General features: G+C 46.6%; 1 protein-coding gene and 1 long non-coding RNA gene across 3 annotated transcripts in view; one reads left to right on the top strand and one right to left on the bottom strand.

Annotated features, from left to right (window-relative positions):
• LOC131423306 (uncharacterized) lies at positions 1 to 9,960 on the bottom strand. The gene is made up of 3 exons (XR_009224667.1): positions 9,710 to 9,960; positions 8,110 to 9,453; positions 1 to 1,962 (listed from the first exon to the last, which is right to left on the bottom strand). It is a non-coding gene; the product is annotated as an uncharacterized LOC131423306 (long non-coding RNA).
• The window catches only part of Snx27 (sorting nexin 27), a 76,696-nt gene continuing 74,661 nt past the window's right edge, over positions 9,250 to 11,284 (top strand). For both annotated transcript variants that reach the window (XM_046421773.2, XM_046421774.2), the window contains exon 1: positions 9,250 to 9,566. In XM_046421773.2, the coding sequence (XP_046277729.1) occupies positions 9,250 to 9,566 (317 nt within the window). The remainder of the gene's footprint in view (positions 9,567 to 11,284) is intronic.

Here is an 11,284-nt window from a genome sequence, read left to right as displayed (position 1 = left end):
CTGTTTTTTTTTTTTTTTTTTTTTTTGGTCATGCGATCTCTTGATGTATTGTGTTATTTCTCAACTGTTGGCTCTGGAAGGTAATTTCCAGGGAATAAAGGGCCCTTGAAAAGTTGAGTTTGATTGTGAGGGGGGCAAATGGGGAGTTACTGGGAAGCTAGCAGAGTGACAACTGCCTACAAGGATGGTGAAAAGTGACTACTTAGGAATGTCGACTCTTTGAAACATGGTAGTCAGGTGTGGCGAGAGGGAATGGTAGAGAAAAGCAGGCCAGGGTGGCTGTCAGGTCCAGGAACTTTTCCCTCTGAAGGGAAATCCAAAAATCTCAGAGTCATGGTGTGTGGCCACGTAGAAGATAGTGCATGATATGATCATCAGGTAAGACTCGGAAACAGTACAGCTAACAGAAGGGTGGTAGAGAACTAGCCTAATTATGGTCGCACCCCAAGCTGACAGAGAGGCTTACTGAAGTTAAACCTGTGGTAGACTGTTCTAGCTCGTTTCTATTATATTCTATTTTTTTTTTTTTTGTAACCGTGGATTGAACCTAGGGGTGCTTACCACTGAGTTACATTCTCAGCCCTTTTTAGTTTGAGTCAGGGTTTTGCTAAGTTGCTTAGAACCTCAGTAAATGTCTCGACTGGTCTTGAACTTGTGATCCTCCTGCCTCAGCTTCCTGAGCTGCTGGGATTACAGGTGTGCACTTCATTGCACTAGCTGTTCTTTACAGTCTGCCCAATAAGCTTTCTTCGTAGGTATGTGACCTGAGCATGTGATCCAGGTGTGGATAATCAGAGCTGTTCAGGTACCGTTAATTGATCCAAGTGGAGGGCCTTAATTGATCAAGTAAGGGCCATTCAAAGTCCTTCTCTGGGAAACTATACATATGCTGAGAAACATAAGGGGGGTGGTGGCTCTTTTTCCTATAAGAGAAACAGAGATGAGTAAAACTGAGAGGCAGATGAAAAGAGAGAAGTCTCCCTGAGCTCCCTGTGTCCAACCCCAAGGCCTGGTTCTTGCAGCACTTGCTATGAATTACCCCAGTGTGGACGATTCTATTTCCCAAAAGTGGAAAATATACATCTCATCTCATGATATATCTCATTTCACATGCTGTAATGCTCCTTCCACTGGAGGATGGTGTTAAGTCCTCTGCCCTGGCACCTAGGCCACGTTCTGTGACCACTTGGGCCAAAACCATATGCTATATGACTTCTGAGGTCAGGTTATAAAGATGCCACATGCACTACTGGTTTCTTCCTTGGGTCCTCGCCATGCGCTTGAAGCTGAGTAGCCATGTGGAGAAGCCATGGGTGGGGGCAGACCACAGGCCGAGAAGAGGTTCCAGCCAGCAGCCAGCCTCAGCCACCATATGTGTTTCCAAATGAAATCAGACTCCAGTCGCCAGGTCACCCTGAGGCTCTGAGTTCTTCAGAGAGGCTCACAGAGCAGAGACAACCATCCCCACTGAGTCCTATCTGAACTTCTGACCCAGAGGCTGTAAACATAAAATGATGGTTTTGCCGTTAGGTTTTGGGGTGGTTTGTGTCCTCCTTAGCTCTGTGAACATGTACATACTCTTTTTCGCTTAAGTTAGTTTGAATTGAGGATTTAGTTGATTTCTATCGTTTGCAACTAATCTATTCTTGACTAGTAAACCTTCTCGTCTCTAGGTTTTCCTGTGAGAGTCAGTTACTCCATTTACCAAAAATATAATTTATCATGTGGTCTTCGTGGAGCAAGTATAGACAAGTAGTGAAGAAAGAGGAGGGAATGAGGGCAGGGTCCTTTGTTCTCCTCGCCCGGTGACGCCACAGGTAATGGAATGCTTCCTTGCCTCTTTTAAGTCATCTGTCTTCTCAGGGCTGAATTCTGACCACTGTTCTGCTCTGTGACCTTTGACAAGCTGCTATGCTTTGCTGGGTCTTTTTTGGTTGGTCGATCGGGGAAGCTATTTCTTCACTAGGGAAAAAAAAAAGAGGGAATGAGGTTAGAGGTGACATTAGTGTTATTATTATTTTTCAGTGTTGGGTGCCAGGGGTGCTCTGTGACTAAGGTACATCCTCAGCCCTTTTTATTTACTTGGTACTAGGGATTTAATTCAGGGGCTCTTGACCACTGAGCCACATCCCCAGCCCTATTTTTTGTATTTTATTTAGAGACAGGGTCTCACTGAGTTGCTTAGTGCCTCGCAGTTGCTGAGGCTGGCTTTGAACTCACAATCCTCCAGTTTCAGCCTCTGAGTCGCTGGGATTGATGCTGGGATTACAGACAGACAGGATCTCGCTGAGTTGCTGAGGCTGGCTTCAAACTTGGGATCCTCTTGCCGCATCCTCCTGAGTCACTGGGATTACAGGTGTACCACATGCCTGACTTACAGTGTTGTTAATGATACTTATGTCCTAAGCATGCTGTTCCGTGTTCTCCACATTAGTCGTGTGAGTCCCCCCCAAGGTCCTATGCAGCAGGGGTCAGCCACTTTTGAATCTTTTCCTGGACTAACATTCTTTGTTTTTGGTATCAGCAATTGAACCTAGGGACACTTAATCACTGAACCACATTCCCAGCTCTTTTTAAATATTTTCTTTAGAGACACGGTCTCACTGAATTTCTTAGGGCCTAAGTTGATGAGGTTGGCTTTGAACCCACAATTGTCCTGCCTCAGTTTCCCAAGCTGCTAGGATTACAGGTGTGTGTCACAGCACCAGCTCCTGGACTAACATCCCATAAACATCTCTCATTCTCATATACTATGGGGGCATGACAAATCATATGTAACCAGTTCCTTGTTTTCAGGAAGCTTATGTTCAGATTGGAAAGGTAAAGCAAATCTAGGCATTATATTCTGGTCTAACTTGAATAGTGCTGACCATAAATGCAATGGGAGGTATATTATTTATCCATTGCTGTGTAACAACCTGCAACAATTGTTATTCAATAACACAAAACAAGATGCAGGAGCTGTGGTTGTGGCTCAGTGGTAGAGCACTTGCCTCAAATGTGTGAGGCACTGGGTTTGATTCTCAGCACCACATATAAATAAAAAATAAAGGTCCTTCAACAACTAAAATGAATAAAATAAATAAAAATTTAAAAACTCCAAACAAACAAAACCAAGCTGCATCCCTCGTCTCGTGGTTTCAGTCGGTGTCAGGAATCTGGACTCTGTTGGATCCTCTGCTCAGGTCACACTGCAATCAAAGTGGTGGCTGGGCTGTTTCTTTTTGGAGCTCAAGATCCTATTCCAAGTTCATGTGGTTGTTGGCAGAATTTCCTCAGAGTACAGGACTGAAGGCCCCATTTTCTTGCTGTCCCTCAGCTTCTGGAGGTCTCTGCTGTTCCCCACAGTGTGGTGTCCCCAAGGCACTTCTCAGGAGGGCAGCTACTTTCTCAAGGCCTGCAGGAGAACCTCCTCACTTAGCCTGCTAGGGAGGAATGTTAAATACCGTAACATAATCATGGGAGGGTCACATCATCACCTTTGCCATATTTTATTGCCTAGAAGAGGTCACAGGTCCCATTTACCCTCAAGGGGAGGGAATTACACAAGAGCTCAAAGGGGGTCACATGAAGGTGTATCTTCCTCAGGAATTTAGAAGAGAGATGTCAGAGTGAACGGGAGTCCTCATGGAAGGCTTAATGGAGGGACTTCTGTAGGGCTTGAAAAATGAGTAGAATTCACACCAGTGAAGAGAGAGAGAAAAGATAGAATATCTAGGATGCAAGGATCATGTGAGCAAAAGTTCAGAGGTGGAATTCTCACCTAAGAATTCCCACACAAAAGGGAACAGAAACCTGCTAATTCTGCAGGTCACAAAGGGCAGGTGGAACCTTTTCATAATTAACCAAAAGGAAGCTAGATAGTGAAGAGTGCCCCGACCTTGGTGTCAGAACATCTGAGTTCAAAGTTCAGTTACCCTGTTAACTAGCAATGTGACTGGGTCTGATGGTTATCTGAGCCTAGTTTCATGTGAATACTTCTGTTTGTTAATGCATGGTGAAACAAGCCCTTGCTTGGAAAGTGCTCTGCATATGGTCCAGGTCCTGGATGTCAATGAAGCTGACATCCAGGACCTCATTCTCTCTGGGTCCCCCAGCTCTCTGGTTTTTCTTAGTCTTTCACTCTATCTCCTTCCTCTTAGGGGGAGGAGGTTGGTGGAGATTCCCTGGAACCTGGCCATGACACTCCTCTCATCTTTTTTTTTTTAAATTATTTTATTTTATTTTTAGTTATCAGCGGACACAACATCTTTATTTGTATGTGGTGGTGAGGATCGAACCCGAGCCACACGCATGCCAGGCGAGCACGCTACCACTTGAGCCACATCCCCAGCCCCATCCTCTCATCTTACTACAATGCCTATCTTGGTACTCTCATCTGCCACCACCCAGAGTCAAAGACTCCCAAATCTGTGCATGACCCATACTCCTTTCCCTAGCTCCAGACTCATGCATCCACAGTTACTGGATGATTCCTCTTGAATCTCCACAGAGCCTTTAAATCCACCAGGCCCGAAACTAAACTCATTATCTTCTTCCACTCAACCTCTTCTTTTTCATACATTGTCTTGGGGAATCAATCATACACCCTTCCTTCCCCGCCACACTTGCAACTGAGATCCTAATAGTCACCAAGTCCCTTCTCTCCCAGGTGTCTCCTTCCTTGTATTTCCACTGCCCTAATTGGAATCCTATTAATTTTCACCTGAATCACTACAATTGTAGGGTTTCCCCCCCCAGTACTGGGGATCGAACCTTGTTGCTTAACCACTGAGCCACATCCTCCAGCCTTTTTTTTTTTTTTTTTTTTTTAAGAGACAGGGTCTCATTGAGTTGCTTTAGGGCCTCACTAAGTTGCTGAGGCTGGCTTTGAACTTGTGATCCTCCTGCCTCAGCCTCCTGAGCCATGGGATTACAGGCTTGCAATCTACCTAGCTTGCAATTGCTTCTTCTTCTTCTTCTTTTTTTTTTGGTGACCCTTGGGGATTGGACCCAGAGCCCTGCACATGCTAAGCAAGTGCTCTACCACTGAGCTATATCCCCAGCCCTTGCAATTGCTTCTTAACTGATCTATCTCAATTCATTCTCCTCATATCCTGAAGTGAACTTTCTGAAGCACAAATCTGATGATACTTCTGCTTTGCTGAAAAAACATTCTGAGGGGATTGAACTCAGGGGTGCTCAACCACTGAGCCACACCCCGAGCCCTTTTTTGTATTTTATTTAGAGACAGGTCTCACTGAGTTGCTTAGTGCCTCGCTAAATTGCTGAGGCTGGTTTGAACTCATGATCCTCCTGCCTCAGCCTCCCGAGCTGCTGGGATTACAGGCGTGAGTCACTGTGCCTGGCTCAGAGGCCCTGAATTCTTAGGCATGAAATTCAAACTCCTGGGCATGGAATTCAGTGTCTGAAGCCTTCTCAGATCTAACTCTTGCGTACCTCCCTAGCGTACTTCCTGCTCTGTTGCCTCTGCTCTTATCCTACTGGACTGAATGTTCTTACACTGCACTATTATTCTTTTTTTTTTTTTATTGGTTGCTTAAAACATTACAATGATCTTGACATATCATATATCATACATTTGATTCAAATGAGGTATGAATTATTATTTTTACCACGTGTACAGATTGCAGGATCACATTGGATATACAGCCACATTTATACATACTGCCATACTAGTGTCTGTTGTATTCTGCTGCTTTTCCTATCCCTTACTATTATTCTTTTAAATCTCTTGAACATGCTGTTCCCCTTTCCAAAATGCCCTTCCACCACCCTTCTTCTCTCTTGCTATCTCTTCTCCTCTCTAATCACTCAGCTAAGCTCTCCCATTTTATGAAACATCTTCCTTAACTCCTTAACCTCTGGATGCTTGAGAGTCCCTGCTTATGTGCCCTTTTAGCAGCTTGTGCATGCCTCTGTATTGTAATCATTTTGTATTTTGCTGCTTCTTCTGCTAGATTGTTAGTTCTCAAAAATAATTATGGTGTCTTATTCTCTATTTTTGATGATCTGATCACCCTTTCTGCCAATCTGATTCTTACTTAATATTTTACTTATTTTCTGGATGGGCAACATAGTCATATGACTAAAAATGCAGAAGTTAGAGAACTGTTACAGAAAGGAATTGTGTTAATCAGCTTTTCATTGCTGTGACAAAATACCTGAGAAAAACAATTTAAAGGAGGAAAGATTTATTTTGGCCCACAGTTTCAGGTTACTGTCAGCAGACTCTACTGTTTCTGAGCCTGGGATGAGGCAGAGCATTGTGGTGGAAGGGAGTGACAGAGCAAAGCTGTTAACCTCATGGCAGCTAGAAAGCACAGGGAGGCAGCGAGGAGAGAAAGAGAAGGGGTTGTAGAAAAGATACAGTACTCCAGGGATCCATGCCCTTCAACTAGGCCCCGCCTCCTACAGCTTCCACCACCATCCAAAAGTCCATTCAGCTATGAATTCATCAATGGATTAGTCCATTGGTAAGGTTAAAGCTTTCATGATCCAACCACTTCCTGCCAGGGCTGCCCTGCAGACGAGCTAGGCACACCCCCTCAACCTTGAGTAGTGGGGGTACTGAACTGGCATTGCAAGCTGTGAGAAGCAAGTGGGTCTTACCTTTGTTGGGCAAGGAAGTGCCTTAGCTTTGGGCTTGGGCATTCCCCCCACCACCCCCATTTTCTGTAATTGTATCCCTTTCCTTATTTGAGTGGAATATTCTAAGGAGTGTCTTTTTCCTAATAAATAGAGGGTTTCTGGTGTGTTCTCTCTTGCTCCTCGTGACCTTTTCCAGTGCTGTCCAGCGTGGGAGCTTGACCCTCGAGGTCGAAGAGCCATCCCTGATTCCTGCAAAATGTACTTCTGTGTTTGTGTGGTCTTTTCATTGCGGAGTGACCCTGATCCCATCACTAGCGCAGGATGTGAGCAGTGATTTCCTAAAAGCCCTACCTCTAAATACTGATGCAGTGGAATCAAGACTTCAATACATGAGTTTTGGGGGTACATTCCAGATCCAAACCAAAACAGGAATAAAGTGAAAAGTCTCCTTTCTACCTTTGTCTTCACCCTAGCTGTCTAGTCTCCCTCCCCAGCAGCATAATGTTATCAGTTTCTTGTGATATTTCTAAATATATACATATATACATGCTTCCTCTTTCACACAGGATGGTATTATGTGCTCTAGTCTGAGCTGCACCTTGTTCTACCTTAACCATATACAGTCTCCATGAGATCTTTCCACATCAGTGCATAAACAGTTTCCTTACTCTTTATTTACAATGATTCAGTTTTCCATTGTGGATGTATCATTTAACCAGTAACTGTTAGATTGAATTCACAAACCATTGGAAACTAACAGTACTGCAACAACTTCCCTTCACACACACACACACACACACACAAAGTCATTTTACACCTGTGAAAGTGTAATACTAGCATGAACTCCTGGAAGTGGAACTGCCAGATCAAGGCATATGTGTTTTGTTAGTTTGACCACGTACTAGTGCCTTTCATGGAGTTTGTAGATATCATCTTACTTATCTCTGCATCCCTAAGCCACTGTTTTTTAAAAAATATTTCTAGCTGTAGATGGACACAACACCTGTATTTTATTTATTTTTATGTGGTGCTGAGGATTGAACCCAGTGTCTCACACGAGCGTGTCAAGTGCTCTACCACTGAGCCACAACCCCAGCCCAGTACTGTAATCTTCATGCTTCATCTTCCTAGGTATGCCAAAAATGCAAGGTCCTGACTGTTCTTCACTGGGGTTATATTTCAGGGTTGCGGGGATGTATTTGTATGAGCAACCATGAGGGATAAAGTAATATCTCCCTCTAGGTCAAAGAACAGGTTGGCTTACTGCTTCCTATAGAATGGCAGCTTCCTCAAGTTCAGTGTTTCTTAGCTGTGTTGTGAATCCACTAAGGGCACAGTATTCATTTGGGCCCTTTGTTTCAAGCATGTGTTACTCAGGAGGTGGGAAGGGCAAAAGGAACTGACACAAACATGCTGAAGCTCCTTGCTTCTTGGGTCTTGAGTAATAGACGGTCTTGTGTCTCTGACCCAGAAATCTTGTGTCTTCCACAACACCTATGAAACAGTAAACAGACTTACCTTATCAGTAGGATGAAATCAATTGTCAGACTGGAGTAATAATGGCTTAAATAAGCTTATTTTCACCATTTTTTACTCTCACTCTTTTTACTTCTCTTCACCAGGCACTTTGCACAACATCTGTAAGTTTGTCTTTTGGTAGGCAGCCAAAGCCACCAATTGCCACCATTTGTAAAGAATTCTATTGTTCTGCTGGGGAAAACACAATGAATTTAAAATAAAGGTAACTTCAAAACCATTGCACAATTGAAGTCATTACTGGACCGCTCTAACACCCAGTTAGAGCTGTTTCCTTCCACGTTTTTGGTTTAGTTGGTGCAGCTCTTACACTGTTCGGACAGTTGTGCAAACACAGCTAGGCCTTGCTTCCGGTTACTCAACATCCGGTTTCCTTGGACACTGAGCTTCAGTTTCCTCATGAGTGAAACAGGGAAACGAATTCAGATCCAGCTGTCTCACAAGGTGGTTCTGGGTCGTGGAATAAAACGAACACGAGTTACCAAGCAAGTTAGGTTCGTGTTGAATCACAAACATCACCTACTACGAACCCCGTTGGGTTTCTTTCTTTCTCTCTTCCTTTTGTCCCTTCTCCCGTCGCCCCCACGGGGCTGGGGATCCACTCCAGTCCTCGTGCAGGCCACGCACAAACTCCACGTCTCTCCTCTGGGCTCCGACCTTAGCCAATTAATGTTTTTGGAGGCTATGAAATGAAAGGACGAAACAAAAACAGAACCTTGCCCTAAGCCAGCGGACCAAAACCTGGCCAGGCTCGGCGTTAGGCTGGAGGCTCACTAGGCAGCACGTGGATCTCCTCACAGACCCCAGGGGAGAAACCACAACTCCCAGCAGGCCTTGCTCCCGAGCGTGCGCCCTAGAGCTCCGCCCAGGCCGGGCCCAGCCTCGCCCCGCCCCCGCGGCCGGAAACTACATTTCCCGTGAGGCCTCGCGGTGCACAACCTTCCGCTTTCCCCCGCCCCCTGCTCCCCTTCACCCCGCCGGCAGCTCCGTGGCCGTCTCGGTCCCGCGGCCGGTGGTTCGGGCGCGCGCGCCGAGGGTCGCGCGGCTGCTGAGGAGGGCGAGCGCGCGCTGGGAGGGAGTGGAGGCGTAGGGGGGCGGGGGTACGGCTCGATTGCTCGCAAGATGGCGGACGAGGACGGGGAAGGGATTCACCCCTCAGCCCCTCACAGGAACGGCGGCGGCGGCGGCGGCGGCGGCGGCGGGTCCGGGCTCCACTGCGCCGGGAACGGCAGCGGGGGAGGCGGCGGCCCGCGGGTCGTGCGCATCGTCAAGTCCGAGTCCGGCTACGGCTTCAACGTGCGGGGCCAAGTGAGCGAGGGCGGGCAGCTGCGGAGCATCAACGGGGAGCTGTACGCGCCGCTGCAGCATGTGAGCGCCGTGCTGCCCGGGGGGGCTGCCGACCGGGCCGGGGTGCGAAAGGGGGACCGCATCCTGGAGGTGTGAGTATCCGGGCCCCGCGCCGTCCCCGCGTCTCCTCCTCCCTGTCACCCTCGGGCCGCTCCTCTCCCAACCCTGCCCGGGTCTCGGGACCCCCGCCTCCCCCGGCCTACGCTGCCCGATCCCTCCGTGTGAGTCGACCCACCTCTCCCGGTTCTGCGACTCCCACACTCCTGTCTGTCGCCTCCAGTTCACGTCCTTGCGCCCCCAGTGCTCCTACCCCTGCCCCCATGCCTTGGCCGCTTTCCGTCCCTTTGGCATGCCGTCTTTGCTCCCCACTGCGCCTGGTCTGCTTCCTAACGAACGTCTTCTGCTCCTTACTAACGGCATCCCCTTTTCTGACCCAGCCAGGATCGTGTCTTCCTCAAGTTCTTGTCTTTAGCATCATAGTTTCCTGTTCCCCGCCACTCCCCTCAGTCCCTGTGGACTGTCCCTTCTGCCCTCTAGACCAAGTAAGCAGGACCTCTCGGTCTGCTCCCACTTCACCTCCGGAAACATCTCTTACTCCACTCCTTTTTCTTTCCCCGTCACCCTTTCCCTTACGGTTAAGCACCCCCAGTGTTTCCCATTTACCTCTTGTCCTTTCTTCCCCTCCTTTTTGTATTCATGACCCCAACAGTACACCTTCTTTTCTGACCCTTGCATGCTTTTTGGTGGGGGTGAACTGGGGGTTCCGTAGTTCTGGTATTATACCCTGACTGCATCTGAGTGCATCCCTGTACTGACCTCCTATCTTCACTGCTGCCCTAGACTCACACTTCTTTTGAGTACGGTTTATGGTGGAGCTGTCTAGCTTCTACTTTCCCCAAACTACAACCCCTTTTTGGGTCCTTGACTTCTGCACGTTTTTAGTGCATGCCCAGTTCCATTTTCTCTTCTATTCCATGCTCTTGGGATCCCATACTTGACTTTATCCCATTTCTCTCCTATAGGTTGTACTCCCTTTCTTCTCTTTTTAAGGCCCTTTCTGCTGCTGCAACCCACCCTCTTCCCCTGCTGCAGTCCCTCCCCCATCATTCATCCTTAGTTCCCCACTGCATCCCTTAAAGCTCAGAGATTGCTGTCTTGTCTTGCAGTTTCTATGCAGACTTCCTCCACTGCCCTAATCTAGGTGTTACATTCATATTTTTGTACTTGGTATTAAAATTCATATCGTGGTTGCTGATTGACTTGGAGAGGTTTATGTTCTCATTGTCTCCGTTCTCTCTAGCAATCTTCAATTCTGTACTTCTCTTCTTACTGCCTCTATATTATATATTCTTTTTTTTACTTTTATTGTCTTGCTTCATGCTGACAAGTCTCTCATTTTTTAAAAAACATTTTAATTGTAATTTCCACAACTATCTGTCTTTGCTCTTTTAAAATAGCAGGTTTACCCAAGGTTTGTAAAGAGATGGTATCTTGAAGAGTCTGGTCTTTTTTTTTTTTTTTCTTGGTGGACACAGTATCTTTATTTCATTTTTATGTGGTGCTGAGGATTGAACCCAGTGCCTCACATGTGCTAGGCAAGCTCTGTACCGCTGAGCTACAATGCCAGCCAGCCAGAGTCTGGTCTTATATAGGAGTCCCTTCTTATTCATCTTGTGCCTCTGCTCTTACCCTTGATGGTCTTAATCTAGAGTATCTACTCATTTTTTCTTCCTCATCTCTTTTACCTCAAAAAGAATAGGTCACCAAAATATGTCTTTGAAGACATTATACCTTTCTTGTTCTTTCTATA

The sequence above is a fragment of the Marmota monax genome, unplaced genomic scaffold, assembly GCF_021218885.2.
Source record: "Marmota monax isolate L192 unplaced genomic scaffold, Marmota_monax_Labrador192_F-V1.1 WCK01_AAM20220418_F8-fsc00108, whole genome shotgun sequence".
In the NCBI taxonomy this organism is placed as follows: domain Eukaryota; kingdom Metazoa; phylum Chordata; class Mammalia; order Rodentia; family Sciuridae; genus Marmota; species Marmota monax.
Note: the sequence above shows the minus strand (reverse complement) of the source record. Positions and strands in the feature narration are given on the sequence as shown.